Source organism: Protomyctophum parallelum (assembly GCF_964188405.1).
Source record: "Protomyctophum parallelum genome assembly, chromosome: 1".
In the NCBI taxonomy this organism is placed as follows: Eukaryota; Metazoa; Chordata; class Actinopteri; order Myctophiformes; family Myctophidae; genus Protomyctophum; species Protomyctophum parallelum.
The window spans coordinates 106,918,864-106,945,894 of NC_139697.1; the positions used below are offsets into that span (position 1 = coordinate 106,918,864).

Consider the following 27,031-nt stretch of genomic DNA (forward strand, 5'->3'; position numbering starts at 1 on the left):
AATATTCTGTCCTGGAAGGGGGGGGGGGGGGCATTTTCATATAGGGGTCGGCGGCCAATTACAGATAATGTTTTCCCACCAAGCGATTCCATTGGACGGACAGACAGACACAAACACCGACCGACAGCCAATCGCTAACGCGTCCCGAATTCACTGGCCGATCATCATCGCGGACGCTCGCTTGTCGCTTTACGACTACACGAATAGTTATCGTTGTTAGCGGCTATCGCTACTGGCGGCTATCGCTACTAGCGCTACTAGCGGCTAGCGTGCGTGCCGTTACTGACAGCTCTTTAGACGCATGGCAAAAAGGTAGACTGACAATAAACACGTGTGTGTGGGCGCGCACACACACAACAATAACAAACATATAAACAAAGATTGACAGAAAAGTCCTTTAAAAATATAATATAAACCAACTCTTCTATCGCGGGAGTGCACGTGTGTGTGTTGTGTGTATGTGTGTGTGTGTGTGTGTGTGTGTTGTGTGTTGTGTGTATGTGTGTGTCTGTGTGTGTTGTGTGTGTGTGTATGTGTGTGTCTTGGCAACAGATAGCGAGGCTGTAAGTTGAAGAAACAGTAAACTACATGAGGTGTGGATCTGTAGATCAGATATTTGGAGGGTTCAAAGGTCACGTCTACACCACCCACAATGCACCCTGAAAACCCTCAGCGCTTATTTATACACTGTAACCAAATGGACCCTTACGGGTCTGTAACTCTGAGAGTGTACAATTGGAACCAAATGGGTAAATTTACACTTGGGGATTTTGCCGGTGCAGAAGGAAGGAAGAAAGAAAGAAAGAAAGACAGAAAGAAAGAAAGAAAGACAGAAAGAAAGAAAGACGGACAGAGCAGTCAAAGGAAAGAAGACAGACGGAAAAAATGGAGTGAGTGTTTGTGTTTAAAAAAGAGAGACACAGAGAGAGAGAGAGAGAGAGAGAGAGAGAGAGAGAGAGAGAGAGAGAGAGACACACAGAGAGAGAGAGACACAGAGAGAGAGAGAGAGAGAGAGAGAGAGAGAGAGAGAGAGAGAGAGAGAGAGAGAGAGAGAGAGAGAGACACAGAGAGAGAGAGAGAGACACAGAGAGAGAGAGAGACACAGAGAGAGAGAGAGACACAGAGAGAGAGAGGGGGAGGGCACAGGAAGTGATGCAGAGGAAGGGGTTGGTCTTGGCAAGGACAGGAAGGGGAGGGGTCACTGGGCTGCTTCCTCTTCATGTGGACAGGGAGGAGAGGGGTCACTGACAGGAAGGGGAGGGGTCACTGACAGGAAGGGGAGGGGTCACTGGGCTGCCTGAGCTTCCTCTTCGGGTTCTTGCGGCGCTGGCGCTGCTGGTTCTTTGCTCTGCTGCTGCTCCTCACCCGACGCTGAAAAACAAAGAACTACATTACCCAGAATCCACCAGACGCTGAAACAAAAAGAACTACGTTACCCAGAATCCACCCGACGCTGAAACAAAAACTACATTACCCAGAATCCACCCGACGCTGAAACAAAAACAACTACATTACCCAGAATCGACCAGACGCTGAAACACAAATAACTACATTACCCAGAATCCACCCGACGCTGAAACACAAAGAACTACATTACCCAGAATCCACCCGACGCTGAAACAAAAATAACTACATTACGCAGAATCGACCAGACGCTGAAACACAAAGAACTACATTACCCAGAATCCAACCGACGCTGAAACAAAAAGAACTACATTACCCAGAATTGACCAGACGCTGAAAAACAAATAACTACATTACCCAGAATCCACCCAACGCTGAAACATAAAGAACTACATTACCCATAATCCACCAGACGCTGAAAAACAAAGAACTACATTACCCAGAATGCACCTGACGCTGAAAGACAAAGAACCACATTACCCAGAATGCACCTGACGCTGACACAAATAACCACAGTACCCAGAATGCACCTGACACTGAAACATTAAGAACTAATTACCCAGAATGCACCCGACACTGAAACACAAAGAACCCCAGTACCAAGAATGCACCTGACGTGGAAACATAAAGAACCACATTACCCAGAATGCACCTGACGCTGAAACACAAAGAACCACATTACCCAGAATGCACCTGACGCTGAAACATAAAGAACCACATTACCCAGAATGCACCAGACGCTGAAACACAAAGAACCACATTACCCAGACTCCTCTTTGCTCTGCTGCTGTTCACCTGAAGCCGAATGAGTATGATCACTAGTAAAATATAAATGCTTCCGTCGTACAGTCTGGAGCAACGGAAGCTCTGATTATGAGTAAAATATAAATGCTTCCGTCGTACAGTCTGGAGCAACGGAAGCTCTGATCATGAGTCAAATATAAATGCTTCCCTCATACAGTCTGGAGCAACGGAAGCTCTGATCATGAGTCAAATATAAATGCTTCCGTCGTACAGTCTGGAGCAACGGAAGCTCTGATCATGAGTAAAATATAAATGCTTCCGTCGTACAGTCTGGAGCAACGGAAGCTCTGATCATGAGTCAAATATAAATGCTTCCGTCATACAGTCTGGAGCAACGGAAGCTCTGATCATGAGTCAAATATAAATGCTTCCGTCGTACAGTCTGGAGCAACGGAAGCTCTGATCACGAGTAAAATATAAATGCTTCCGTCGTACAGTCTGGAGCAACGGAAGCTCTGATCATGAGTCAAATATAAATGCTTCCGTCGTACAGTCTGGAGCAACTGTAAAGATACTTTAAAAGATAATCTCGTGAAGGGAAATGGCAGCTTCAGTGTAGCAGTGTGGTTCCAGAGACTCTATATATCATAGAGTAGAGATTGACACGGGAGTGGATTTACACTCCCGTCCAGAATCTCTCTTCCCCTTCCTGCTTCATATATATATATATATATATATATATATATATATATATATATATATATATATATACTATTAGATACTAACCTGCATGTCAGAGGTTATCATAGATCTATATATAGTAGATACTGACCGTCTCCCTGCATGTCGGAGGTTATCATAGATCTATATATAGTAGATACTGACCGTCTCCCTGCATGTCGGAGGTTATCATAGATCTATATATAGTAGATACTGACCGTCTCCCTGCATGTCAGAGGTTATCATAGATCTGTATATAGTAGATACTGACCGTCTCCCTGCATGTCGGAGGTCCATAGTTATCATAGAGATAGATAGAGTAGATACTGACCGTCTCCCTGCATGTCGGAGGTCCATAGCGTGAGGTTATCTCGTAACAGCTGCATGATGAGCGTTGAGTCCTTGTAGCTCTCCTCACTCAGCGTGTCCAGCTCTGCGATGGCGTCGTCGAACGCTGCCTTGGCCAACCTGAGCACCAGGGGGAGACACAAACACACTGTTAAATGGTAAATGGTAAATGGTGCATTTATATAGCGCGTTTATCCAAGGCGCTTTACAGAGATTGTGCATTACATTCACCCATTCATACACCGATGGCAGCGGAAACCATGCAAGGCACCAACTAGCACATCGGGAGCAATTAGGGGTTCAGTGTCTTGCTCAAGGACACTTCGACAGTAACTCTGGGGGAGCCCACAGGGTTTGAACTGGCAACCTTACGGTTACCATCCAGGCACTCTACCACTGAGCCACCGCCGCCCCACGACTGTTAAACTCTTCCGATGCCAGGGACGTGTGGAGACGTCTCGAGCTCCTTTTTATATCAAGATAAAACTGGATCGCTAAAGAAACCAGCGGTTCCCAAAGTTTGTCATGTCGAGGACCCCCAAATTGACACTAATTACCCCCGCAGACCCCCATTTGACAAGATATTCCAGGGACCCCCCCCCCCCCATGCATAAGAGGAGGTTTTTACATCCCTAGGATTGATTTTAAAATTATTTTACTTGTCTATAAAGCTCTCAATGGTCTCGCACCTTCCTACCTACATGACTGCCTGCCTAAATATGTCCCAACCCCCCCCCTAAGGTCTTCCACCGCCGGCCTGCTCGCTTTGCCTAAAGAAATGGCAACTAAAAAATACGGGGAAGCAGCTTTTTGCTTCTACGGGCCGTCGGCATGGAACAAGCTCCCACTGTACCTTCGTCAGGCAGCCTCTGTAGACATTTTTAAAGCTCAGCTCAAGACCCACCTCTACAACATTGCTTTTAATTGATCTTTTATTACATGTCCTCACTGTATTGCATTACTGCTTGTTTTTTAATGTCGTTGCCTTGCTTTTCTTTTATTCTCCATTGCTCTGTAAAGCACTTTGAGCTGCATTTCATGTCATGAAAGGTGCTATACAAATAAAGTTTAATTGTTATTATTATTATTATTATAACTCGCTCAAATGTTGACGGATTTACAAAACGCGTTGGTTTACAAACGTTGTCAACGTGGCTATGATTCAGGACGCTTATCTGCTTCATTTTGTTTTGTATGTGAACGTCGTGTGAAAGCGTACAAGTATGCGAACGTCTCTGACGTTTATAACAAACCAAACCGTTTGAAAATCGGTTGAAGATTGAGAAAGTTATGGTTATTTAAAAGTGCATGCCCCATAGACACAATGTTATGAGCCGTTATTTAAAAGTACATGCCCCATAGACACAATGTTATGAGTGGTTATTTATAAAGTACATGCCCCCATAGATACAATGTTATGAGTGGTTATTTATAAAGTACATGCCCCATAGACACAATGTTATGAGTGGTTATTTATAAAGTACATGCCCCATAGACACAATGTTATGAGCCGTTATTTAAAAGTACACGCCCCATAGACACAATGTTATGAGTGGTTATTAAAAAACGACATGCCCCATAGACACAATGTTATGAGCAGTTATTTAAAAGTACATGCCCCCATAGACACAATGTTATGAGTGGTTATTAAAAAACTACATGCCCCATAGACACAATGTTATGAGTGGTTATTTATAAAGTACATGCCCCATAGACACAATGTTATGAGCCGTTATTTAAAAGTACATGCCCCATAGACACAATGTTATGAGTGGTTATTTATAAAGTACATGCCCCATAGACACAATGTTATGAGTGGTTATTTATAAAGTACATGCCCCCATAGACACAATGTTATGAGTGGTTATTTAAAAGTACATGCCCCCATAGACACAATGTTATGAGTGGTTATTTATAAAGTACATGCCCCATAGACACAATGTTATGAGTGGTTATTTATAAAGTACATGCCCCATAGACACAATGTTATGAGCAGTTATTTAAAAGTACATGCCCCCATAGACACTATGTTATGAGTGGTTATTAAAAAACTACATGCCCCATAGACACAATGTTATGAGTGGTTATTTATAAAGTACATGCCCCCATAGACACAATGTTATGAGTGGTTATTTATAAACTACATGCCCCATAGACACAATGTTATGAGTGGTTATTTATAAAGTACATGCCCCATAGACACAATGTTATGAGTGGTTATTAAAAAACTACATGCCCCATAGACACAATGTTATGAGTGGTTATTTAAAAAGTACATGCCCCCATAGACACAATGTTATGAGTGGTTATTTATAAAGTACATGCCCCATAGACACAATGTTATGAGTGGTTATTTATAAAGTACATGCCCCATAGACACAATGTTATGAGTGGTTATTTATAAAGTACATGCCCCATAGACACAATGTTATGAGTGGTTATTTATAAAGTACATGCCCCATAGACACAATGTTATGAGCAGTTATTTAAAAGTACATGCCCCCATAGACACTATGTTATGAGTGGTTATTAAAAAACTACATGCCCCATAGACACAATGTTATGAGTGGTTATTTATAAAGTACATGCCCCCATAGACACAATGTTATGAGTGGTTATTTATAAACTACATGCCCCATAGACACAATGTTATGAGTGGTTATTTATAAAGTACATGCCCCATAGACACAATGTTATGAGTGGTTATTAAAAAACTACATGCCCCATAGACACAATGTTATGAGTGGTTATTTAAAAAGTACATGCCCCCATAGACACAATGTTATGAGTGGTTATTTATAAAGTACATGCCCCATAGACACAATGTTATGAGTGGTTATTTATAAAGTACATGCCCCATAGACACAATGTTATGAGCAGTTATTTAAAAGTACATGCCCCCATAGACACAATGTTATGAGTGGTTATTTATAAACTACATGCCCCATAGACACAATGTTATGAGTGGTAATTTATAAAGTACATGCCCCATAGACACAATGTTATGAGTGGTTATTAAAAAACTACATGCTCCATAGACACAATGTTATGAGTGGTTATTTAAAAAGTACATGCCCCATAGACACAATGTTATGAGTGGTTATTTATAAAGTACATGCCCCATAGACACAATGTTATGAGCCGTTATTTAAAAGTACATGCCCCATAGACACAATGTTATGAGTGGTTATTTATAAAGTACATGCCCCATAGACACAATGTTATGAGTGGTTATTTATAAAGTACATGCCCCCATAGACACAATGTTATGAGTGGTTATTTATAAAGTACATGCCCCATAGACACAATGTTATGAGTGGTTATTTATAAAGTACATGCCCCCATAGAGACAATGTTATGAGTGGTTATTTATAAAGTACATGCCCCATATACACAATGTTATGAGTGGTTATTTAAAAAGTACAAAAGTCCATACCTCAATCAATCAGACTTTATTGTCACAACACATTACAAGTAACATGGGTGAAATTCTAACCTGCATGCTCCATCAGGAGAGCGGTGCGTTATGGGTAGTGTAGTGCAGGGGAGAGAGCGGTGCCTTATGGGTAGTGTAGTGCAGGGGAGAGAGCGGTGCCTTATGGGTAGTGTAGTGCAGGCGGAGAGCTGTGCGTTATGGGTAGTGTAGTGCAGGGGGAGAGCGGTGCGTTATGGGTAGTGTAGTGCAGGGAGAGAGCAGTGCCTTATGGGTAGTGTAGTGCAGGGGGAGAGCGGTGCGTTATGGGTAGTGTAGTGCAGGGGGGAGAGTGGTGCCTTATGGGTAGTGTAGTGCAGGGGGAGAGCGGTGCCTTATGGGTAGTGTAGTGCAGGGGGAGAGCGGTGCGTTATGGGTAGTGTAGTGCAGGGTGAGAGAGCGGTGCCTTATGGGTAGTGTAGTGCAGGGGGGAGAGCGGTGCGTTATGGGTAGTGTAGTGCAGGGGGGAGAGTGGTGCCTTATGGGTAGTGTAGTGCAGGGGAGAGAGCTGTGCCTTATGGGTAGTGTAGTGCAGGGGAGAGAGTGGTGCCTTATGGGTAGTGTAGTCCCTACCTGCATGCCCTGTCGGGGGAGTTGAGGATCTCGTAGTAGAACACGGAGAAGTTGAGCGCCAGGCCGAGGCGGATGGGGTGCGTGGGCGGGAGCTCGATCATGGCGATGTCGCTGGCCGCCTTGTACGCCACCAGGCTGTTCTCCGCCGCCTCCTTGCGGTCGTTACCCGTGGCGAACTCCGCCAGGTACCGGTGGTAATCCCCCTTCCTGATTGGTCAAAGGTATAAGGTAAGGTAAGGTCATTTTATTTATAGAGCGCCTTTCAAAACAGTTGTTACAATAAAATAAAAGGAATAAAACAAGAACATCTCAATCAAAATTATGAAATAATGGGTAGGTACCCCACAAAAAACATGCAGTAATCCTGGTCTCTATACTGCCTCCCCCTGGCCAGCCGGGGCGCCTGATGGAGGGGAAAGGAACTGGTCTCTATACTGCCTAACCCCTGGCCAGCCGGGGCGCCTGATGGAGGGGAAAGGAACTGGTCTCTATACTGCCTCCCCCTGGCCAGCCGGGGCGCCCGATGGAGGGGAAAGGAACTGGTCTCTATACTGCCTCCCCCTGGCCAGCCGGGGCGCCTGATGGAGGGGAAAGGAACTGGTCTCTATACTGCCTCCCCCTGGCCAGCCGGGGCGCCTGATGGAGGGGAAAAGAAACTGGTCTCTATACTGCCTCCCCCTGGCCAGCCGGGGTGCCTGATGGAGGGGAAAGGAACTGGTTGGAATAACGTGTTCCTTCCACGCGTTATGTCCAACCAGGGAAACTCCCCCCTGTCAGGTGAAAAGAAGCAGCTTGGACTCCTCATGCATAGAAGGAGGCATGAGGTCAGTCCGGTGCCCCCCCCAGGTTGGAAGAGGAAGTGTAGCGCCCAGGATTACATTAGATAATATTGACTATGACTTGAATATTGATTGGGTGAAATGGGTTGCAAAATCGTGGGATAAAAAGATATATAAATAAAATCAAGCTTGGTTTTAGGGCTTTCACTTCTAGTGATTTTTACTAGTTGACTAGGCCTACCTATTATGTAAATAATAATAGTTGACTAGGCCTACCTATTATGTAGATAATAATATTTGTATTTATTAAAACAACTGTATATTGGTGACTATAACTACAATCTAGCTGATCTTGAGGCCTACAAAAACTGTTATCAACTAGTCAACTAGTACCAACAAGGTCGACTAGTGGATTTACTAGTCGACTAGCTGAATAGCCGACTAGTTGAATAGTCGACTAGTTGAATAGCCGACTAGCTGAATAGTCGACTAGTTGAATAGCCGACTAGTTGAATAGTCGACTAGCTGAATAGTCGACTAGTTGAATAGTCGACTAGCTGAATAGTCGACTAGTTGAATAGTCGACTAGCTGAATAGTTGACTAGTTGAATAGTCGACTAGTTGGCTTTCTAAAAGGCTTTCTTACCTTTCTTTGTAGTTGTTACGTCCCCACCAAAGAGGTCCAGGTGTTATTTTGTGCAAAAGCTCCTTATTGGCTATTTTCCCTACCATAAGCCCTAAATGAATTGCATTGAATTGAATGGGAATGTTGTGCTAATTCGCTTATTTCCATCGCTCAAAATTATATATATTTTTTGTATATATCCTCTCTTCATAATCTACATAATATCCCAAGCGGCACACTTTACTACTTATTTCGATGGAAATAAGCAAATTAGCACAACACCCCATAGCCCCGTTCAATTCCCATTCAATGCAATGCAATTCATTTAGGGCTTATGGTAGGGGAAATAGCCAATAAGGAGCTTTTGCACAAAAAAAAACACCTGGACCTCTTTGGTGGGGACGTAACGACTACAAAGAAAGGTAAGAAAGGTAAGTAAGCCTTCTAGAATGGAATTCTCCTTTAAGGTGAGCAAAGACAGCACATGGTGCATGATACCACGTCAGACACAAAAGAAAACATCGGTAAGCCGAGACCCTAACATCTGTCTAACAGTAGAATATTCTGTACAATGCAGTGAAACTATGCTACAAATATAAATGCTTCTGTCGTACAGTCTGGAGCAACGGAAGCTCTGATCATGAGTAAAATATAAATGCTTCCGTCGTACAGTCTGGAGCAACGGAAGCTCTGATCATGAGTCAAATATAAATTCTTCCGTCGTACAGTCTGGAGCAACGGAAGCTCTGATCATGAGTAAAATATAAATGCTTCCGTCATACAGTCTGGAGCAACGGAAGCTCTGATCATGAGTGAAATATAAATGCTTCCGTCGTACAGTCTGGAGCAACGGAAGCTCTGATCATGAGTAAAATATAAATGCTTCCGTCGTACAGTCTGGAGCAACGGAAGCTCTGATCACGAGTGAAATATAAATGCTTCCGTCTTACAGTCTGGAGCAACGGAAGCTCTGATCATGAGTAAAATATAAATGCTTCCGTCTTACAGTCTGGAGCAACGGAAGCTCTGATCAACAGTAAAATATAAATGCTTCCGTCATACAGTCTGGAGCAACGGAAGCTCTGATCATGAGTGAAATATAAATGCTTCCGTCATACAGTCTGGAGCAACGGAAGCTCTGATCATGAGTGAAATATAAATGCTTCCGTCTTACAGTCTGGAGCAACGGAAGCTCTGATCATGAGTGAAATATAAATGCTTCCGTCGTACAGTCTGGAGCAACGGAAGCTCTGATCATGAGTAAAATATAAATGCTTCCGTCGTACAGTCTGGAGCAACGGAAGCTCTGATTATGAGTAAAATATAAATGCTTCCGTCTTACAGTCTGGAGCAACGGAAGCTCTGATCATGAGTGAAATATAAATGCTTCCGTCGTACAGTCTGGAGCAACGGAAGCTCTGATCATGAGTAAAATATAAATGCTTCCGTCGTACAGTCTGGAGCAACGGAAGCTCTGATCATGAGTGAAATATAAATGCTTCCGTCGTACAGTCTGGAGCAACGGAAGCTCTGATCATGAGTGAAATATAAATGCTTCCGTCGTACAGTCTGGAGCAACGGAAGCTTTGATCATGAGTAAAATATAAATGCTTCCGTCTTACAGTCTGGAGCAACGGAAGCTCTGATCATGAGTAAAATATAAATGCTTCCGTCATACAGTCTGGAGCAACGGAAGCTCTGATCATGAGTAAAATATAAATGCTTCCGTCGTACAGTCTGGAGCAACGGAAGCTCTGATCATGAGTAAAATATAAATGCTTCCGTCGTACAGTCTGGAGCAACGGAAGCTCTGATCATGAGTAAAATATAAACGCTTCCGTCGTACAGTCTGGAGCAACGGAAGCTCTGATCATGAGTAAAATATAAATGCTTCCGTCGTACAGTCTGGAGCAACGGAAGCTCTGATCATGAGTAAAATATAAATGCTTCCGTCGTACAGTCTGGAGCAACGGAAGCTCTGATCATGAGTAAAATATAAATGCTTCCGTCGTACTGATTGATTGATTGATTGAAATATTTATTAACAGTTTGTAGAATTTACAGTACATTTTAAGCACAAACTCAATACAAAGACTGTCAACTGTGAGTGGACGACCCAATTAAGCATTACACTTGTTTACAACAGGGTCCACATTGTTCAATTCATCAAAACATTTAAAGACATACAAACATTTAGAGACATACAAATAGACATTTCTATGTAGCTAAATTCATCATATGGGAAGCAAAAAAGGGAAAAGATACAATATACAGTGAGGGAAAATGGGGTGGGGGGGATTCAGATTTTACAGAGGCCAGTTTCGAATTGCAGCCATCCGTAGGTGCCCTTTGAGAGCGGTTTTGAAGGAGTCAAGGGATTCACATGTCTTAATGACTGTTGGTAGGGCGTTCCACATTTTGGTGGCATAGGAGCGAAAAGAATTTAGTCCCTTGTTTGTGCCGAATCTGGGTTGTACATGGTTTGTTGCACTCCCTCTGGTGTTGTGGGTGTGGACTTCGTTTACATTAAGGAAGTATTTAGACAGGTACATGGGTATCTTGGTGGTGTATCGAATCTTGTGGACCAGACCCATTGCAAGATGCTGTACTCTGTCGTCGACCCTAAGCCATCCCAGCCAGTCAAAGTGGGCAGGGGTGAGGTGGGTTCGGGGGGTGAGGCCAAGTAGGAGCCTGACCAGTTTGTTTTGGGAGGTCTGGAGCCTTGTTTTAAGGGCCTTTGAGGTGCTGTGGTACCAAGAGGTGGATGCATAGTCAAAGAAACCTTGTACGAGGGCTCCTGTTAAGGTCTTCAAGGTGTTTTTGCTGACCAGTGAGGAGATCCTGTAAAGGAATCTTGTTCTTTGATTGACTTTTTTGATTACGTTGGTGGCCATCTTATCACCGGAAAGATTGGCCTCCAGGATGGAACCTAGGTAGGTAATTTGATCTTTTCGTGTGATAATATTGTCACCCACTCTAACCAAGAAGCCATCTGCCTTGCTGAGATTACTATTTGATCCGAAGAGGATGGATTCAGTTTTTCCCAGGTGTAAGGATAGTTTGTTATCAGCGAGCCAGGTGCAGATTCTACCGAGTTCAGAGCTGAGGGTCTTTTCAACCTGCAGTTTGTTCCTGTCCGAGACCAGCAGTGCTGAGTCATCTGCGAACAGGAACAAGCTGCAGTCACAAGCTGAAGTCATGTCGTTAACATATATTAGGAACAGTAAAGGCCCTAGTATGCTTCCTTGTGGGACGCCACAGCTCACTGGGAGGGGAGGGGACAGTGTTCCGTTCACCTCCACCATCTGTTCTCTCCCCTCCAGGTAGGATTGCATCCAGCTCACTGATGTGCTATCAAAACCAATAGCTTTAAGCTTGTTAACCAGTATGGAGTGGTTCACGGTGTCAAAAGCCTTTTGGAGGTCCAGCATGACCATGCCGCAGTATTTTCCAGCGTCCACCTCGTGTTTGATGTGGTCGCTCAAATAGAGGAGGCATGTGTCAGTGGAGTGGGATGTTCTGAAACCAGATTGGAACTCGTACAGCAATTTATTAGTGGCAAGATACTTTTCAACCTGTTCATAGACTATTTTTTCCATCACTTTCGAGATGGAGCTTAGAATAGAAATAGGGCGGTAGTTGCCGGGTTCTAATTTACTCCCTTTTTTGTACAAGGGGGTTACTTTGGCCAGTTTAAAATCTTGGGGGACCTGTCCCTGTTTGATGGAGAGGTTAACTATGTGGGTGATGACTGGAGCTATGGAAAAGGCTGAGTCTCTGAGAAATTTGGAGGGGATATTGTCATGGCCAGTGGCCTTGTGGGGTTGGAGGGCACTCAGTTTTTTAAGTACCTCCTCGGTTGTTACCATTGCCATTTTGAAATCATCTTTACAAACACCAAGGTTTTTGTAGAAGGCTTTGATGTGCTCTACACCAAAACGCCCAGAGTGGGAGGGCAGTTTGCTAACCAGCTTTGTTGCAATGTTTGTAAAGAAGATGTTCAGGTGGTTGGCTACATCAAGCTTGTCAGTGATGAGGGTGTTATTCGATTTGATGTTTATGTTAGTAAACCTGGTTTTTAGTTTCTGACCACAGCCTAGTTGGTTGTTTAGTAACTTCCAGAGTACAGTACAGTACAGTACAGTCTGGAGCAACGGAAGCTCTGATCATGAGTAAAATATAAATGCTTCCGTCATACAGTCTGGAGCAACGGAAGCTCTGATCATGAGTGAAATATAAATGCTTCCGTCATACAGTCTGGAGAAACAGAAGCTCTGATCATGAGTGAAATATAAATGCTTCCGTCTTACAGTCTGGAGCAACGGAAGCTCTGATCATGAGTAAAATATAAATGCTTCCGTCGTACAGTCTGGAGCAACGGAAGCTCTGATCATGAGTAAAATATAAATGCTTCCGTCGTACAGTCTGGAGCAACGGAAGCTCTGATCATGAGTGAAATATAAATGCTTCCGTCTTACAGTCTGGAGCAACGGAAGCTCTGATCATGAGTGAAATATAAATGCTTCCGTCGTACAGTCTGGAGCAACGGAAGCTCTGATCATGAGTAAAATATAAATGCTTCCGTCGTACAGTCTGGAGCAACGGAAGCTCTGATTATGAGTAAAATATAAATGCTTCCGTCTAACAGTCTGGAGCAACGGAAGCTCTGATCATGAGTGAAATATAAATGCTTCCGTCGTACAGTCTGGAGCAACGGAAGCTCTGATCATGAGTAAAATATAAATGCTTCCGTCGTACAGTCTGGAGCAACGGAAGCTCTGATCATGAGTGAAATATAAATGCTTCCGTCGTACAGTCTGGAGCAACGGAAGCTCTGATCATGAGTGAAATATAAATGCTTCCGTCGTACAGTCTGGAGCAACGGAAGCTCTGATCATGAGTAAAATATAAATGCTTCCGTCTTACAGTCTGGAGCAACGGAAGCTCTGATCATGAGTAAAATATAAATGCTTCCGTCATACAGTCTGGAGCAACGGAAGCTCTGATCATGAGTAAAATATAAATGCTTCCGTCGTACAGTCTGGAGCAACGGAAGCTCTGATCATGAGTAAAATATAAATGCTTCCGTCGTACAGTCTGGAGCAACGGAAGCACTGATCATGAGTAAAATATAAACGCTTCCGTCGTACAGTCTGGAGCAACGGAAGCTCTGATCATGAGTAAAATATAAATGCTTCCGTCGTACAGTCTGGAGCAACGGAAGCTCTGATCATGAGTAAAATATAAATGCTTCCGTCGTACAGTCTGGAGCAACGGAAGCTCTGATCATGAGTAAAATATAAATGCTTCCGTCGTACAGTCTGGAGCAACGGAAGCTCTGATCATGAGTAAAATATAAATGCTTCCGTCTTACAGTCTGGAGCAACGGAAGCTCTGATCATGAGTCAAATATAAATGCTTCCGTCGTACAGTCTGGAGCAACGGAAGCTCTGATCATGAGTAAAATATAAATGCTTCCGTCGTACAGTCTGGAGCAACGGAAGCTCTGATCATGAGTAAAATATAAATGCTTCCGTCATACAGTCTGGAGCAACGGAAGCTCTGATCATGAGTAAAATATAAATGCTTCCGTCTTACAGTCTGGAGCAACGGAAGCTCTGATCATGAGTAAAATATAAATGCTTCCGTCGTACAGTCTGGAGCAACGGAAGCTCTGATCATGAGTAAAATATAAATGCTTCCGTCTTACAGTCTGGAGCAACGGAAGCTCTGATCATGAGTAAAATATAAATGCTTCCGTCTTACAGTCTGGAGCGACGGAAGCTCTGATCATGAGTAAAATATAAATGCTTCCGTCTTACAGTCTGGAGCAACGGAAGCTCTGATCATGAGTAAAATATAAATGCTTCCGTCGTACAGTCTGGAGCAACGGAAGCTCTGATCACCAGTAAAATATAAATGCTTCCGTCATACAGTCTGGAGCAACGGAAGCTCTGATCATGAGTTTAGTTTAATTTCTAAATATCAAAAGGAAAGAAAAAAAAAAGATAGTGCCATTAAACAAAGTGACTTATTTTGTGCAGCGTGTTAAAATAACCAAGTTTCCCCCAGAGACACCTGGAAAAGGACAACGCCCCCTAGAGGTTCACCCCATGAAAATCAGCCGCACAGCTGTGCTGATCGACCCTTTCATCTACATCTGGGGGGGAGTGACTGACACATGGAACGACAGCAAGGTGCTTTATGCATTTGATGTCAACGACCACAGAATGCTCAGACCCAAGGTTTCTGGGACCGTTCCAGAGGGGAGACACGGCCACTCAGCCTGTGTTGTTGGGAAGGTCATGTTTATCTATGGAGGATACAAAAGTCTGACTGGAACTAATGACATTTACAAGTTGGACACCACCACGATGGTCTGGACTGAAATTAACACCAGAGGAACTCCACCTCCCGCTACAGAATGTCACTCTGCCACCATCATCGGGACAAAGATGTTAGTATTTGGGGGCTGGGGGAGGGGTCAGTACCACAACACCATCAGAGTGTTTGACACAGAGACCAACCAATGGATGAACACACTTCCTGCACAGCCTCTTCCAGATGGACGCCGGAGTCATTCAGCCTTTTCCTACAATGGAGAGCTGTACATATTTGGTGGCAGGAACAATAACCAGGACTTCAATGATATGTGGAAATTCAGTCCAGAGACCTTCACCTGGAAGAAGGTTGAGTCCAAAGGGAATGTTCCATGTTTAAGACCTTATGACACAACATGGAGTCACATGGTATTCTGTTGCATGGTGGGAGATCGTATCATCGTCTTTGGAGGACGTAGATCATCCAACACATTCAATGATGACCTGTATGTCTTAGACTTGAGTCCTAGTCTGAAGACTTTATGCAAGCTGGCAGTTATTCAGTACGGTCTGGATCAGTCTGAACTCCCACACAACATCAGGTGGGAACTGGCAGCCATGACTACCAACAGCCAATAGGAACTAGAGACCGACCGATAATCGGCCGGCCGATATATCGGCCGCCGATATGACCATATATGGGCCTGGCCGATTGGATCGTATCGGTGAATTTCTCGCAGATATACCCGATATGAATTAAAGCACGTTGCTGGTGAAATAGACTACTACTGGTGCAGTGATATGTTTTGCCCAGCAGAGCGCACCGGGCTCTGAGCAGTCAGCTCACAATTCAGTTCCTCCCTCTTCCTCATGCCGAGTCAGTCAACAACAAACTCCAACGAACGAGTGAACCGGACCAGTTTGGAGATAAGTTTCTACATGCAGCGGTAAGTTCAATCTAGTAATCATGACTTGGTTCATGAAATAAGTAACTGTTAACATCATTGGAACAAATATTGGCCGCGCATTTCATTGCTACTTTCATCTTAAAAGTGTCCCCCGACGGACCGACCCGAGGCAACTTTATTATCATCGCAGATTGTCTCTGTAACATTACATGAGTGACGTTAGCAGAATGAAGCGTACAGTTCATGTTAAGCAGCAAAAAAATTAAAACAGCCCAGCACAAACACACGACCCAATGCCATGGTCTGTTTGTGAAGCAACGTGGTGCCTAAAATGTAAACGCTGAACACGTTACACGGTTACACCCCCTTCCACCTCCACTACAGGCTTGCCACACTAGTATCTAATCTTTGATCAAATGTAATACTAACAGTTTGCAAAAAAAGCATAGAATGTTACCGTTTAATACAAATATGCTGAGAGGATTGAACCCAAGATACGACGACGGGCTACACATACACAACTTAGTTTTATTTCAGCGTAGTCATGTTGGCTTGGCTTGGTCTGTAATATATGCCTAAAAAACACACCACGTCCTCCTCCTCCTCCACATTAGACAGCGACCAATAACGTCAACGTTATTGTTATCATATTCCATGATTATATAATATTTAAATAAGAGTCCCTGGAGTAGAGAATAAAGGGAAATATAGCGCAGCTTTTTAGCTGAAAAAAAACCACCACCTCCTCCTCCACATTAGACAGCGACCAATAACGTCAACGTTATTGTTATCATTGATAATATTCCATGATTATATAATATTGAAATAAGAGTCCCTGGAGTAGAGAATAAAGGGAAATATAGCACAGCTTTTTAGCCTAAATATTTGTGTGTGTGTGTGTGTGTGTGTGTGTGTGTGTGTGTGTGTGTGTGTGTGTGTGTGTGTGTGTGTGTGTGTGTGTGTGTGTTGTCGTCACAACATTGTTGTGGATAGGTCCCACACTGATCAATGGACAGGAATTAATTAATGCCTATTCAGCACATTCTACAAAGTAGTTTCTACTCCACTTCGTTACCTTTCAGATTTCTTGCATGCAAAATATATGATCACAGTAAAATGTTTGAACTGTTCTTTATTTACACATTAAATGTAAAAAATGCCTAGCTTAAATATATTTTTTTCTTTATCACACAGATGGCTGAAAAAAAGAGAGTCGTAAGTGTGGTGTCTCCATTGGCCCGGAAGTTCCTGACTCCTCCGCCCACCTCTGTCCCCAGCGAGAGGGTTTTTAGCACAATAGGGAACATCTATGAGGACAAGAGGAGCAGACTGCTTGGTGCAAATGCAGAGAAGCTATGCTTCCTGTTTTACAACCTGCCCCTAATTGACTGGAAGTATTAGTCATCTGATAGTAGAGTAGACACTGACTGACAGCACTTTATTTTATTTATTTGTTTTATTCTTTATTTAAAAATAAAGTCAGAAATTGACTTAAGTTAATACAGTGCCATTTGAGTGCACAGTACTGGTGCAGCCATTTTATTTATTTTACTTTAATTTTATTGAAATGTCAGCAACAATTTATACTGAGTGACACTGTTACAGTACTAGCTAGCTGCTACTATTTATTAATTTTGTTCATGGCTTTATGTGGAAAAGTGATGCCATTGCCATTTGCCAATGGTACACAGCTGCTACAGTGTTTATTTTTGATTGTGGCAAAGTGATGGTGCTGGACTGATATTTGTTATTTTGTTTGTATGTCACTACTCTACTCACTCACTCACTTGACTGAATAAGTTGAAAAAAAGTCTTGAATAAAGACATTGGTTTAAGAAAGCAGCTGTCCTTAGACTCCTTACTACTGTCACTGTGACTGTACCATTGCATAATCATTATCATATCGGCACACTATATCGGTGGCATATCGGTTATCGGTGATTGTCCCCCTCTATCGTATCGGTTATCGGATCGGCCACACAAATCCATATCGGTCGGTCTCTAATAGGAACTGGCAGACATGACAACCAACAGCCAATAGGAACTGGCAGCCATGACAACCAACAGCCAATAGAAACAAATCAAGACTAAAAAAGTAGTATAAGTAAAAAATCACACCCGTGTGAAGTGAGGGGAGCTCTTACATCATCATGATGCAACATGCCGATTGGCTCTCAGACACATGACGTAAAGTCTCCTTTCATCGTCAACGGCAAATGTGACAAGAGTTCAGGACTAAAAAGATGTCTACAGGAGCGGCTAGCACACCTCAAAAAGGGGGCAGGAAACTACATCTGTCCACAGATTGGACGAAGAGAGCCCCGTGGTTTACAAAGACACGTTTGGAAGACACTTTTTTTTTTCAGCAATATAATATAAATATATAATAATGAAATAAGAAAACAGAGCAGCAAAGACAGTACCTAGAAATAGATAAGATAGAACAGTACATGTTCTATCAAGCCAAAATGTTTGCGGTACAAAAGGTTTTCAGTAGCTTCTTAAAGATGCCAACAGACACAGCGTTTCTCAAGCAGAGTGGTAAGACATTCCACAGCGTAGGGGCAACAAATTCGTAAGCTCGATCTCCTTTGGTTCGTAGCTTAGTGGCGGTCAAAGAGATACACACACACACACAGGCATCTGTCCAACAGTAGAATATCTATGTAATGAAACTATGAGTCTGTACGCTACAGAGTGCTATGACTACATTAAATGCTATCTAAGCCCTTTAAGTAGAATACTCCCAGGTTACTCCACACCATGCAGACTTGTTCAGACTAGTCAAAGACTACTTAACCCATTCTGACCTGAGATCAGATTCTAAAAATATCTTCTACATCCTGACAGTTTTCATTCTGACCTGAGATCAGATTCTAAAAATGTCTATTACATCCTGACAGTGTCATTATTAATGTTCATAGCTGCACGTTGCTTTAGTTTGGGCATATTTCTGAAGTGTAGTTGCGTATTTGGCCTGGCTTCCATGATTCTTTTTGAAAAATAGCCGATGTAAAAGGTGAAACTGGTTGCTTCATAGAAATACAAACGTTGTAGTGTAGAGTGTAGACTAGTGAACTGAAGGTTTTCTGTTTATATCAAGTACTTCATATACCAGCCCCTTATGAAACTACTTCTCCCCAAATCCAAATGGATTTCATTTTCCATCCTGAATGGCACTGAGAAGATCTCCACAAAGGTTTACTCATCAAAACTGATTATAAAACTGTAACCATCAAAGCATGCACTAATGGTTATGTGGCCATGGCATGTGCATACTATCAAATCTTAAGTTTTATCTGATATTGATTTTTTTTTTGGGGGGGGGGGTTCAATTAATCGATTATTAAATCGGCAGAGCTGTCGATTATTCGATTTGGCTGATGGTCACTTCCTGGCATCCCTAATACGTACATCTTGTAGTAGAACACCTTGCTCTCTCCCGTCTTGGCTGCTGGAATGAGATGTTTGTCCAGAACGTCCAGGATGTCGTTACAGATCGACTTGAGCTCATTCTCCACCTGAAGGACACACAACGCCAGAGTTACAACGTAACATGAAGGAGACACAACGCCAGAGTTACAACGTAACCTGAAGGACACACAACGCCAGTTACAACGTAACCTGAAGGACACACAACGCCAGAGTTATACAACGTAACCTGAAGGACACACAACGCCAGAGTTATACAACGTAACCTGAAGGACACACAACGCCAGAGTTATACAACGTAACCTGAAGGACACACAACGCCAGAGTTATACAACGTAACCTGAAGGACACACAACGCCAGAGTTATACAACGTAACCTGAAGGACACACAACGCCAGAGTTATACAACGTAACCTGAAGGACACACAACGCCAGAGTTATACAACGTAACCTGAAGGACACACAACGCCAGAGTTAAACAACGTAACCTGAAGGACACACAACGCCAGAGTTATACAACGTAACCTGAAGGTTGCTTTGATCTGGACTGCGGACACCTGTCCTGTAGACACGCAGATGAGATGCGTTGCTTATTGATGATTAAGCCTACAACAATTTATTTATAATGTTCAATATTTCTTTGTTGTTTGTCTTTTAAAAAAGGAGCATAAATAAATGTATACCATTCGTCTACCAACGTTAATTATGTAGCCTATACATGCATATTACATTTGGGGTAGGCTATAAAAAAATAAACATCCCTTTAACTTAATTTAAATATCAGTTTTTAGTTTTGTTGTGATAATCCTCCCTACTATAGAGCGACGCAGCCCCCCCCCCCCCCCCCTCGAGAGACCCGGAAAATAAATCCCCGTTCATTTTCCTCATAGACTTTTCAGAAAGTATTTATTTAAAGACGTTTATACGCCGCGGACAAAGACAACTCTTGTCGTGACAAATCATGACAATAAACACAATGTTTTGGGCCAAACAAAGAATTAGAAAGTAGAAAAAAATGGCAGGTTACAACACTTTTTTTGTTGTAATTATTTGTTGGTCCAAAATATTGTGTTTGTTGTCATGATTTGTCACGACTCGAGTTGGCTTCGTACGACGCTTAACCCATTCTGACCTGAGATCAGATTCATACGAGGTTTCCACTGGACACACACTGGTCTGATGAACCCATTCTGACCTGAGATCAGATTATAAAAAATGTCAGTCGTTCTTCGATTTTTCAAAAATAGCAGACCTACAAGCTCGTAGCACGCCACTCGGCGCGTGCACGATAGTGCACGATCGCGCGGGTTTCGGCCGGTTTTTGGTAGATTACATAAAAATAATTAAAAAAATGTCAAACAATTGCAATATTTTGTTATAAAAAGACGTACTGACAGGGCAGTACGTCTACTACGCAGATAACGTCATTGGCTTGGAGGGATTTGTTGATTTACCATGTCAATTAACATGGCAGTCTATGGGCTTGACGTAGCCTTGGCCACAAAGGAGTTAACATATATATTTTTGCAAAAAGGGTGAAGTGTCCCTTTAAGTTTAGTTTTTGCCTAGGTGGCCCAGCCTTCATCCAATCGGGATAGAGAGGGGCTAGGTGGCCCAGCCTTCATCCAATCAGGATAGAGAGGGGGCGTGTCCCCCCCATTCATTTCTGCTCCTCATCCGTCTCTCCAGCAAAATATGAACGATTTAATCAGACCAGTGTGTGTCCAGTGGAAACCTCGTATGAATCTGATCTCAGGTCAGAATGGGTTAACGATAGTAATGTAAGCTATAGGAATGTAAAGCTAACTTCTTTTCAGCGGATTGTTTCCGGGTCGTGGGTTTCAGAGTAAAAGCGGAACCCCAGAGCTCTTATTTTGAAGGACTTCATCTTCAGCTTGTCCTCTCCTCCCTGTGTGTGTGTGTGTGTGTGTGTGTGTGTGTGTGTGTGTGTGTGGTGTAGTAGTAGTGCATGCTGGGTAGTGTAGTCCTACCGTCTGTCTGTAGTCTCTGATCATCTTCAGCTTGTCCTCTCCTCCCTGTGTGTGTGTGTGTGTGTGTGTGTGTGTGTGTGTGTGTGTGTGTGTGTGTGTGTGTGTGTGTGTTTGTGTGCGTGTGTGTGTGTGGTGTAGTAGTGCATGCTGGGTAGTGTAGTCCTACCGTCTGTCTGTAGTCTCTGATCATCTTCAGCTTGTCCTCTCCTCCTTTGCTCTCCTCCTTCTGCTCCAGGGAGCTGATGATCCTCCAGGAAGCTCTCCTCGCTCCGATCACGTTCTTGTAGGCCACGGAGAGGAGGTTCCTCTCCTCTACGGTCAGCTCCATGTCCATCCCCGCTACCTCCTTCATGGACTCCACCATCTCTGTTAGAGAGAGAGATAAATATAACATTAATACTATAGTTAACTCCATGTCTATCCCTGCTACCTCCTTCATGGACTCCACCATCTCTGTTAGAGAGAGAGAGATAAATATAACATTAATACTATAGTTAACTCCATGTCTATCCCTGCTACCTCCTTCATGGACTCCACCATCTCTGTTAGATAAATATAACATTAATACTATAGTTAACTCCATGTCTATCCCTGCTACCTCCTTCATTGACTCCACCATCTCTGTTACAGAGAGAGATAAATATAACATTAATACTATAGTTAACTCCATGTCTATCCCTGCTACCTCCTTCATTGACTCCACCATCTCTGTTACAGAGAGAGATAAATATAACATTAATACTATAGTTAACTCCATGTCTATCCCTGCTACCTCCTTCATGGACTCCACCATCTCTGTTAGATAAATATAACATTAATACTATAGTTAACTCCATGTCCATCCCTGCTACCTCCTTCATGGACTCCACCATCTCTGTTAGAGAGAGAGAGATAAATATAACATTAATACTATAGTTAACTCCATGTCCATCCCTGCTACCTCCTTCATGGACTCCACCATCTCTGTTAGAGAGAGAGAGATAAATATAACATTAATACTATAGTTAACTCCATGTCTATCCCTGCTACCTCCTTCATTGACTCCACCATCTCTGTTAGAGAGAGAGAGATAAATATAACATTAATACTATAGTTAACTCCATGTCTATCCCTGCTACCTCCTTCATGGACTCCACCATCTCTGTTAGAGAGAGAGAGATAAATATAACATTAATACTATAGTTAACTCCATGTCTATCCCTGCTACCTCCTTCATGGACTCCACCATCTCTGTTAGAGAGATAAATATAACATTAATACTATAGTTAACTCCATGTCCATCCCTGCTACCTCCTTCATTGACTCCACCATCTCTGTTAGAGAGAGAGAGATAAATATAACATTAATACTATAGTTAACTCCATGTCTATCCCTGCTACCTCCTTCATGGACTCCACCATCTCTGTTAGATAAATATAACATTAATACTATAGTTAACTCCATGTCCATCCCTGCTACCTCCTTCATGGACTCCACCATCTCTGTTAGATAAATATAACATTAATACTATAGTTAACTCCATGTCCATCCCTGCTACCTCCTTCATGGACTCCACCATCTCTGTTAGATAAATATAACATTAATACTATAGTTAACTCCATGTCCATCCCTGCTACCTCCTTCATGGACTCCACCATCTCTGTTAGATAAATATAACATTAATACTATAGTTAACTCCATGTCCATCCCTGCTACCTCCTTCATGGACTCCACCATCTCTGTTAGATAAATATAACATTAATACTATAGTTAACTCCATGTCCATCCCTGCTACCTCCTTCATGGACTCCACCATCTCTGTTAGATAAATATAACATTAATACTATAGTTAACTCCATGTCCATCCCCGCTACCTCCTTCATTGACTCCACCATCTCTGTTAGATAAATATAACATTAATACTATAGTTAACTCCATGTCCATCCCTGCTACCTCCTTCATGGACTCCACCATCTCTGTTAGAGAGAGAGAGATAACATTAAAGGAGAATTCCATACTAAAAGGCTTTCTTACCTTTCTTTGTAGTTGTTACGTCCCCATCAAAGAGGTCCAGGTGTTATTTTGTGCAAAAGCTCCTTATTGGCTATTATCCCTACCATAAGCCCTAAATGAATTGCATTGAATGTAATGGGATGTATGGGGTGTTGTGCTAATTCGCGTATTTCCATCGAAATAACTAGTAAAGTGTGCCGCTTGGGTTATTATTTACATTATGAAGAGAGGATATATACAAAATAAATATAATTTTGAGCGATGGAAATAAGCGAATTAGCACAACACCCCATACATCCCATTCAATGCAATGCAATTCATTTAGGGCTTATGGTTGGGGAAATAGCCAATAAGGAGCTTTTGCACAAAATAACACCTGGACCTCTTTGATGGGGACGTAACAACTACAAAGAAAGGTAAGAAAGCCTTTTAGTATGGTATTCTCCTTTAATATTATAGTTAACTCCATGTCTATCCCTGCTACCTCCTTCATGGACTCGACCATCTCTGTTAGAGAGAGAGAGATAAATAACATTACATTAAGGCATTCTGAACGGGAACCCCTTTTTGGTGTTTTAACTAAGCATTATGTTGTACTTTAGCTATTGAAAGAATAGCAGGTCTACAAGTGCCGCACTACGAGCTTGTAGATGTGCTATTCTTTCAGAGCGAACATTTCAACTCAAATCTTTGTCATTTTGGAACAACATGTTTTCAGACGGGTGTCGGAGGCCAAATACATTCTGGGGGTCCTCGACGTGAAAAAGGTTGAGCACCGCCGACTGTCAAAGAACTGGCAAAAAACGACATTTTGTAGAATCAAGCTCAGGTCTAAAATGGGTTAACCCATTCTGACCTGAGATCAGATTCATACGAGGTTTCCGCCGGACACACACTGGTCCTGATGAACCCATTCTGACAGTCGCTCTTCGATTTTTTTCAAAAATAGCAGACCTACAAGCTCGTATCGCGCCACTCGGTGGTGCGATACGAGCTTGTAGATCTGCTATTTTTCAATAGCTAAAGCACGACATGATGCCGACACCAAAATGGGTGCCCGGTCAGAATGGGTTAAAGCTACCTGATTTATGGCAAAATAAATGGTTATGGCAAAACTTAACACTTACATATTAATCACTATTATGGGTAAAAATAATACATTTATTCAGCTCTTTTGAATGCATCAGAATCACAATCAAAATCAGGAAATCAAATCAGCATCTTTAACAGCAGCGTGAAATCAGTCCTACTGTACGGGGCAGAGACATGGAGGATGACAGTGAACAGACTCTGTGCTCTCATTAGAAGGCCGTGAAAAAGTGCTATCCAACCGTTTCTCTAGTATCTTGTTTCAGGATGAAGTAAAAGGGCCGGATAAAATATGTCCCCGGGCCGCATTTGGCCCGCAGGCCACACTTTGGACACCTCTGCTTTAAGGCCTATATATATATATACACACACACACACACACACACACACACACACACACACACACACACACACACACAGCAGCCAATAGTGACGTGGTCCTCTAAAAGCATTGCTGGAGAAACACGATCCTTGTCCAGAAAGAACAGCATGGATGGACAGCACTGCGACTGCCTGCCTGCCTGTCTGTCTGTCTGTCTGCCTGCCTGCCTGCCTGCCTGCCTGCCTGCCTGCCTGAATGTCTGCCTGCCTGCCTGCCTGTCTGCCTGCCTGCCTGCCTGCCTGCCTGCCTGTCTGTCTGTCTGTCTGCCTGCCTGCCTGCCTGAATGTTTGCCTGCCTGCCTGCCTGTCTGCCTGCCTGCCTGCCTGCCTGCCTGCCTGCCTGCCTGCCTGCCTGCCTGCTTGCCTGTCTGCCTGCCTGTCTGTCTGCTTGCCTGTCTGCCTGTCTGCCTGCCTGTCTGTCTGTCTGTCTGTCTGCCTGCCTGTCTGTCTGTCTGCTTGCCTGTCTGCCTGCCTGTCTGCCTGCCTGCTGCCCAGTGACCTGAAATCCTCCCTACTCAAAGTTATTCTCAACATGTGGGGCAGGTCAGGATTCTGTTTTTTATTTTACGTATCATTATTTTATTCTATTTCTTGTTTTATTATTATTATTATTATTGTTTTTGGGGGAGGGGGGGGGGGGTGACAGTTTTACAGACTTTTCAGACCGTTTTCAGAGGTAAAATAAAAAGTAATCAACAATGAACAGACTATGTTTGACTGCGTCAACCATTGGCTCATCTCCCTCAGCGATGTCATCGTCATACTGAGGACATGACAATCTGATTGACAGCCCCTACATCCAATCAGAAAAGTCAAATTTGATTGACAGTCCATATATCCAAATCAGAAAAGTCCAATCTGATTGACACCTGTCTAAATACTTCACTAAGATACCCAATGTACCTGTCTAAATACTTCACTAAGATACCCATGTACCTGTCTAGATACTTCACTAAGATACCCATGTACCTGTCTAGATACTTCACTAAGATACCCATGTACCTGTCTAAATACTTCACTAAGATACCCATGTACCTGTCTAAATACTTCACTAAGATACCCATGTACCTGTCTAAATACTTCACTAAGATACCCATGTACCTGTCTAAATACTTCACTAAGATACCCATGTACCTGTCTAAATACTTCACTAAGATACCCATGTACCTGTCTAAATACTTCACTAAGATACCCATGTACCTGTCTAAATACTTCACTAAGATACCCATGTACCTGTCTAAATACTTCACTAAGATACCCATGTACCTGTCTAAATACTTCACTAAGATACCCATGTACCTGTCTAAATACTTCACTAAGAGGGAGTTCAACTAACCATGTACTACCCATATTCGGCTCAAACAAGGGACATCATTAATACATTAATTCCGCTCCTATGCCTGAAGGTCAGTAGCCCGAAAGCTTGCAGACATAAATTGATTGTCCACAGATTTCAGTTTTTTCATTGCTCCTATGCTACTAAATTGACCAACAGCCATTAAGAGTTGTGAATCACTAGACTCCTTCAAAAGTGCTCTCAAAGAGCACCTACGGACGGCTGCAATTCCAAACCGGCCCCTGTAAAAAAGATAAAAGTCACACCCGTGTGAAGTGAGGGGCGCCAATATATTAAAGTCTTAGGGCCGATTCATACTCCTATTTTACCGCTGTTTTGGCGCTGTAGTGCCGAAATGATTTCGAAATTCTCAGTAGCACCGAAGAGCTGACTTTAGGACGGTCCCCCCCCCCCCCCCCCCCGAACCTCAAATGACGTCACATTGTAGGCTCTACAGAGCCAAATGACGTCACATTGTAGGCTCTACAGAGCCCAATGACGTCACATTGTAGGCTCTACAGCGCCGAACCGACTTTTATTCGGCTCTAAAATATGAGTATGAATCGGCCCTAACTCATGTTGCTATACGATTAGGTGATGTAATGGTGATTTAAAACAAACGGTGTGCCAACACAAACATTAAAATCTCTTTATTGTTAATGGCATTTAATGTTCGTGTTAGGGACAAGATGACGTACATTTTACCTTCATGTCACTAAAAACTAAAATAACTAGAAGTGCACTCTGTCGAGTGCATACTTGCTTGTTGCACACTAGTAGGACATAAATGGCCTACTAGTGTGCAAGCAGAGCACGCAAGTACTGTCAACCGCTACAAACTCTCAAATCTCAGTTTCTCTGTGAAGGAACGTTGGAAATGTTGAATTATTAGGTTTAGCCATTTGCTACCTACCTAC

At 42.9% G+C, this 27,031-nt stretch overlaps 1 protein-coding gene across 3 annotated transcripts in view; it reads right to left on the minus strand.

Annotated features, from left to right (window-relative positions):
* LOC310872714 (14-3-3 protein epsilon-like) overlaps positions 1–27,031 on the minus strand; it is a 32,176-nt gene that overhangs the window by 31 nt on the left and 5,114 nt on the right. The window contains exons 2-7 of one of the 3 annotated variants that reach the window (XM_083784764.1): positions 21,483–21,682; positions 19,308–19,414; positions 7,262–7,468; positions 3,200–3,336; positions 1,250–1,371; positions 1–1,206 (exon numbers count right to left, since the gene is read on the minus strand). The exon at positions 1–1,206 is cut by the window's left edge and continues 31 nt beyond it. In XM_083784764.1, the coding sequence (XP_083640890.1) occupies positions 1,286–1,371; positions 3,200–3,336; positions 7,262–7,468; positions 19,308–19,414; positions 21,483–21,682 (737 nt within the window). In that variant the 3' untranslated portion in view covers positions 1–1,206; positions 1,250–1,285. Of the gene's footprint in view, positions 1,372–3,199; positions 3,337–7,261; positions 7,469–19,307; positions 19,415–21,482; positions 21,683–23,792; positions 23,816–27,031 lie in introns of all 3 variants that reach the window. The other 2 variants (XM_083784765.1, XM_083784763.1) reach the window with 2 other exon arrangements.